This window comes from Clytia hemisphaerica, unplaced genomic scaffold (genome assembly GCF_902728285.1).
Source record: "Clytia hemisphaerica strain Z4C2 unplaced genomic scaffold, Clytia hemisphaerica genome assembly, whole genome shotgun sequence".
In the NCBI taxonomy this organism is placed as follows: Eukaryota; Metazoa; Cnidaria; class Hydrozoa; order Leptothecata; family Clytiidae; genus Clytia; species Clytia hemisphaerica.
In genome coordinates this window covers 97,936-104,316 of record NW_027103520.1, presented here as the reverse complement: position 1 = coordinate 104,316, position 6,381 = coordinate 97,936, and the positions used below count along the sequence as shown (strand labels likewise).

The 6,381-nt window shown below is 33.6% G+C and overlaps 1 protein-coding gene across 2 annotated transcripts; it reads right to left on the bottom strand.

The window, feature by feature from the left end:
- Nucleotides 1-2,164: 2,164 nt before the first annotated feature.
- LOC136799390 (DNA ligase 1-like) lies at nucleotides 2,165-5,768 on the bottom strand. Of its 2 annotated transcripts, none has more exons than XM_067056103.1 (3): nucleotides 5,490-5,768; nucleotides 5,182-5,250; nucleotides 2,165-3,953 (listed from the first exon to the last, which is right to left on the bottom strand). In XM_067056103.1, exons 1-3 carry the CDS (start codon nucleotides 5,500-5,502, stop codon nucleotides 2,614-2,616), a joined length of 1,422 nt encoding a protein of 473 aa, XP_066912204.1. In that variant the 5' UTR covers nucleotides 5,503-5,768; the 3' UTR covers nucleotides 2,165-2,613. The 2 variants fall into 2 exon arrangements, with proteins under 2 accessions (XP_066912204.1, XP_066912205.1); XM_067056104.1 differs by having other exon boundaries at nucleotides 5,404-5,490.
- Nucleotides 5,769-6,381: the final 613 nt, after the last annotated feature.

Here is a 6,381-nt window from a genome sequence, read left to right as displayed (position 1 = left end):
ATTGATTCCTTCCAAAAACAACGAACACTTTTTGAGGCAATGCAATGTTTTCTAATCTGTTCTGTTCTACAGCAATGCAATGTTTTCCTAACATTTTAGAAAAGAAGCAAGTAAAGATGCATTTAAGCATCCTCTTTCGTCTTCTAGCCATCTATCAGTTTTCTACCCCAAGTTTTGTGATTTGTGAACCATGCTGCAAAACAAAGTCAATAGCTTTTATTAGCTTTATTTTCACGAGAAACTGTAAGCAAAAAAGTTGTTCAGGATGAAATTTGCTTTCCAACGGTATATAATACTTGGGGATTTGTAACTATAATTTTTTTGACAATTTTTTGATGACGTCACAAGTCAACTTCAGAAGCTTGTAACTTTTTTTGGCTTCGTTTTCAGAAAAAACTGTAAGCAAAAAAGTTGTTCAGAATTAAATTTCCTTTCCAATAGTATATAATACTTGATGGTTTGGACACCTGTAAAAAATTTTCATGACGTCAGCAAAAAAGTGCTGACGTCAGCAGTCACGTGGTTTTCAGACGTGTCTCTGTCAATTTTTTTGTTCAGATTATAATTGTGCATGTCTGTGCCAAGTTTCATGTTTTTTTCACAAACTGAAGTATTGTTATGATATTTTGGTCTAACAGACTAAACAAAAGTCAAAATGTGACTATTTGATTTTTTTTTTAATGATTTATTACACGTTTATTACGTTGATTCACGTTAAAACTTTCAATTTTTATTTAGCCATGGTTTGTATATGTTTGTTTGTGTATCACTACTGTACTTTTGTTTTCGGAATGTTTTTGTAAGATGACTTTGAGATACAGCTTACTCCACATGCCTTCTGTTGAAAATACGAACTTTATGACGCGTTTGCATAAATTAGTATAATCTGTATAATTTGCATAAATTATAAATTTAGAAGTTTTCTAGTATTTATGAAGTGCAAATTTTATAGCACGTCCCTTCTTCTCGTGGACCTTAGTGAATATAGATGTATTTTTGAACCCGCAAGAACTTTTTAAGAAACATTAAACCTTGAGTAGTTTATTGGTTTTTTACACCTTCCTTCTTTATTTCAGATCGATCAAGCCTGTTTCATACTCATACTGCACTTTTCCGTGTGTAGTAGCACGAAACTCGGAGTAGTGTATACTTTTTATTTTGTGATGAAAGATATCTTTTAATATTTTACTTGGCTCTGGTTTCATTGAGCACTCTGCAACATCAATCACAAACAATACTAGATCAAAAGTTATGATTGAAGGAGAAAACAGTTCCCTTCGGAAAACTCTTGAAAACGTTGAAAATCGACCTATTAAGTTAAAAAGACCAGAAAGGATATTTGGCGAAGAAAATTGGAGACCTTAGGCATGGACAAAAGAAGCGTTTTGACATACACAAAAATATTTTCTACTTGTAGTCATGTTTTAAAACAGTATTTTTTCCGGACATCTTGTAGATATATAATCGTGATAAAAAAACAATAGAAAAAAGTACAGAATAGGCAAAAAGATTTTTAAATAAAAGAAAATTTCAAGTATAAAAGTTTTCAGAATATTGATCACGAAAGATGTGTTGCTGATCTGGGTACCTTTATGGTTGAAAATGATAAAGATTTTCCATTTTTCTTACTGATTGGTTCCCTAATTTGCAAATATTCAGAAAGACGAATGGTTCTTTTTACCAACCATTTAAAAACACATGTTACACGTTTTTTTATAGGAACAATGTGTATAGGGAAAATAAGGCTTTAATGGCCAAAATATTAAGAACAAGTTAAGAACAACTTTACGCTTAACGGTCTCTAAAACACTCAGCTTCTTAAAAAATTGCGCAAAAGTACAAAATGATGAAAAAAAACATTTTAAGAACATTTTTAGGGTTGAAACTCAAACAGTGAAGAACATCCGAAGGCTTCAAAAGTTTTGGACATTCTATGTACTAGGTTTGAAAGATGAACCCTTCGAGTATAAAAGAATTCTATTAAGTCTTGGAGCTTCAAAACCATTCCCCGAAATTCGACTGCTTTACGCCAAATTTTTAAAAATTCTTAGAAACATTGACCCTTAGAGAGGAATATTTCAAGATTTGAGGATTTTGGAACCCTTGGAATATTAATAACAATGATTAATCCTTACTTGATTTCTATAAACTTGTTAAAGGTGCATTTAAAAAAAGTATTCGTAAGTTTTATTTTCAATATATTACTATAAGAACTAGGTCTAAAAAATTTAAAGATAACAAAATTAATTTAATGCCTTCACTACTGGTTATTACTGTCATATCTAGAAAAAACCCTTTGTCACGAACCCGGTGGGAACCCCAAGCGCATCGGGAGATTTGGTTAGAATTTCATCCCCAGTTGGAAAGAGCTTTCTACAATTTGAGGTCCACTGGGAAATTCATTTTGATTGCATCCTCATTCAAAAATTGATGAAAAGAACTTGCACTCCAAATCCATCTCCACTGGACATTTTGAGCTCGGAACAAAAGAGTTTTATCCTCGCTCGTTAGGGTTTCGATAGAAATCTTAATCCCCACTGTAAAATTCTAGAAAAGTAAAAACGTTTAATACAAATGTACAAAAGATTATTTATTCAAGATATCAATATAGTTTCAAGTCTCTTCTTCCATCTTTTTAGTTTCTTGTACCATAACCTTAAGTTCACCACTTGGTCTAACATGGACAAATACTTTGCCCCACATTTTATCTCTTTTTAATTGTTCCATTGCCACTGCAACTGCACGTGCAACATTTGCTGTGTTTATACTATCCGTTGATTTTTCTGGATGTGCTATATGTTGCCTGCTTACTGAATTTTCATCTTTTTTAAGACCTGGTACAGCTCCAATATCTTGTTCTAGAAGATTCTTTGATATAACTTTAACATCAACATTAGGGACTATCTTCTTTATTGTTGTTGAGCTTTGTGGAATTATATGACGAACGGAGGTTTTTGGTACCAAGTGCCCATGTTTTGAACTGAAAAATGCCTTTTGAATCAAAGCTTTAGCTTTTCTTTGCTCAGCAGAATCACCGTCAGTTTTACTAACAGCCTTGGAAGTAACAATATTAGAAGACAAACTTGATCGTTTGGCTGAAGCATCGATGGCAGAATGTGTCTTTGCTACTGATTTATGAAACAGTTTTGCAATATTTTCTGTACGTGATCGTTTCAAATTATCAACGGCAAGTTTATGATCTTTAGGTTTGTTAACAATGGATCTTTTTTGTCGATCTTGAGAAGGGGTATCATCATCAACATCATTACCATTATTTTTACTGTAAGTTTCAGCTTCGTTACCATCAACACCATCATCATCGTATTGGTCAAAATAGAAGTTAGCGATTGATTCAGAATCACGTTTGACTCTCTCTGGATCTTCTCTTTCATCTATCAAACCATCTTGGAAACCCGCCATTGAAAAGTCTCCATCATCAGTATTAATTTCTTCAAACTCCTCATCCTCCAATGATCTTCTGCTTCTCTTTTTCTTCTTCTTTTTCGTTGATGTTGTCACGTGTTTGGCTGACAAGAAAGGTTTTAATGCAATTAATCTTTTCTTGTCTGCTTCCTTATGTTTTGTTACTTTTTGTTGGAGTAACTTTTTACCATCTTTCTTTTTAACCTCTGCCTTCTTCGCAGAAGTCTTTAACAACGGTGGCGACTCCAATGTATCTTTCTTATATTGTGCAATACTTTTATCTGCGTCAGAATCGTCTTCAAGCATATTTCTTGAATAGTGTAAATCCATATATATCTTCTCTGGATCGTTTTCCATTTCAAGCTCATGTAGTGTAAACTGGGGCTTTGCCTCCCAAAATGAACGTTTCTTTTTCGAGTCTCCCCATAAGTCTTTGTTTCTTCGACCAACGACGTTAGCTTTGATTGGTATCTCCCAACGTTTGAGTACAGGATAATCACTTAATCTTCGGTGTAGTGATTTCTTGGCAGCTAAACATAGATTATGTAAATATTACAATAAAAACGTAAAGCTTTTGATGCTACGAGTTTTTAGATTTCAGCCGATTGATGATCGAGTTTTAAAAAAGTGAAATAAATTATATTCGTAAAGGGGTGGGGATGTTCTTTAGATGAGCCCCTAGCAATAGATCAAGAGCTAATCAAACTTTCCCAGATTTTGATTACGGTATATTTTAACTTACTTTTCTATTTTCAGGATCACGAAAGAAATTTAAAAATAAGAATACAAAACATTGAAACGAGACAGTTTAATGCATCAAAAAGCCACTGTGAAGAATGGCCTTGAATATGAAAATTCTTTAGGCACTCCTTGAAGCTGTAGTTAGATGAAAGACAAGGCTTGGATATCTGGTTATAGATATATGGTTAGTCATAGGGCCATAACGTCCACCGTTACATACACAATCAGACTACGAATTTAACGTGGTGTGAACACATTTTAATGATACCCCCTTCTCACATACCCGATGAGACTCATTGGAAAAATTGGCCAAAATATCGTACCCAGTAGAAAATTATATTTTAACTCTTGCCTTCGCTGAAAATAATCAGATAATTAAATCGTCACTGCAAAATATTGTGCTACTTTTTCCATCCCCACTGGATTTTCTGGCTCAAAAACAATAGAATTCAAATCCCCAACCATAAGAAAATGAGAATATTAATCCCCATCGAGTTTTGGTCCGTTATTTTTACCCCTACTGGCTGAATTGGTTCCACCGAGAAGGAGGTGTAAAATGTGGTGTATTATGAGTAGATGTTTAATTCGACAGTGTAGGATGTTCCCCAATTATTAATAAAAACCTACAATATCAAAATATATTGATAAATTTGGCTAATTCCTCGTTTTTAGCATATTAAAGTTCGGGCGAGAAAGTCGCTTTTGGGCTATTTCATTGTTAAATTTAATCGAATATTGCAAATTGAGTGGGGTTTATAGACTTCCAGGCTATATTCGCAGCCCTTTTGGACCATTCTTGAACTTTTGGATCCTCAGATCCTAAGTAAGTTAAAGCGCTTCCAAATCGTTTGTGGCTATGAGATTTCGTGGGAATTTCCCTTTTTTTCTTAAATATTATGACCGGGATTGTAGTACTTGTACAGAATGTGACAAGGCTGAATACTTTAATTTGGAATTTTATGATATGCTAATATGCAAATATCCAACAGCTAATTTGTTTAAACAAGAAGATCTTACCATGCTGAGCATCTCCGTGAGACCCATGAATCAACAACACCAAGGCAAACCACCACATCTTAGATTGAGCTGAAATATAGAAGAATCCTTTCAGCCTAGCTTGGATTGAGGTTTTTTTAGCTTTGAGAAGCTTATAAGCTATAATATAAAAAAATCGAAATTTTAATGCTAAACGAAACAAAATTTCAAAGAACTTCAATATAATTCAACATATTTTTATACTTATAGCAATTTTTATCAATTTTAGTCATCTATTTTCATATTTCATTGTCCAATGCTGATACAATTCATCTGTACTTTAACCCTACCATTTTGTCCCATCTTCTTTCTGGCGTATTTGGTTTAAATGGAACGCCCCATTAATAGGATAAATTACTTCTAAAAGTTTATTATTGCGTTCACCAAAGCGTTTCCATTGTTTACACACTTTCAGCATCGTTTATATCAAACTTCTTGAACGTCGGAAATCTTTCGTTTTGCAATCTGTAAATCAGTTTGCAAATCAAAGGAAGGAATTCTTGAAGGCAGCTTTCGCGGTACCTTGATGCGCCGCTTTAAAGCTTAAAATGCTTCCCTCTCTATGTTTAGAAAAAGGGAAAAACAGATTTTGTAGAGAGTCAGTAAACCAAAGAAATATAATATTGTATTTTGGCTTCTTTTTTTCAAAATTTACTTTCCTCCATGCCTGTTCGAATTTTTATTAATAAAGAGAATTTAAGAATACTCCTAGAGAGCTAATAATTTTAAATGAGAACTTAACTAGTAAGTCACGTGGCGTTAGATTTCGCTGCAGCTTTCTCTTGAATTGGAATCACTACGCTCACCTGAGTACAAACTCTCCCACGGAAATTTTAGCTTTTAACGTATCATTGCTGCAATTGTGTTGTCGGTAAAAAGTTTTATCATGCCCACCTCCTTATTTAAGCCGTTTTTTCCGACTAAAATAGTGTTATTGTATTTAAATACCGTAAGTACGCGAGTATACTCTGTGACGACAAATCCCGATTCTATTCTACACTCGCTCAATGAGAACAAAAATAACCACGGTAATCATCCAGGATCTTGGATGACGTTGTACCAATCAAATCACGAATATAGAAATCTAAAAATGATTTAATGAAAGAGGGGCATCTCAAAACATAACATACGAATATTTCTATGATTAGGTCAATTACTGTTACACCTCTCATCTCATAGATA

Excerpts from the sequence above, each read along its gene's own strand:
- LOC136799390 (XM_067056103.1), bottom strand. Across the intron at positions 3,954-5,181 it reads TCACGGAGATGCTCAGCATG|CTGCCAAGAAATCACTACAC; the intron begins GTAAGATCTTCT and ends ATCTATGTTTAG.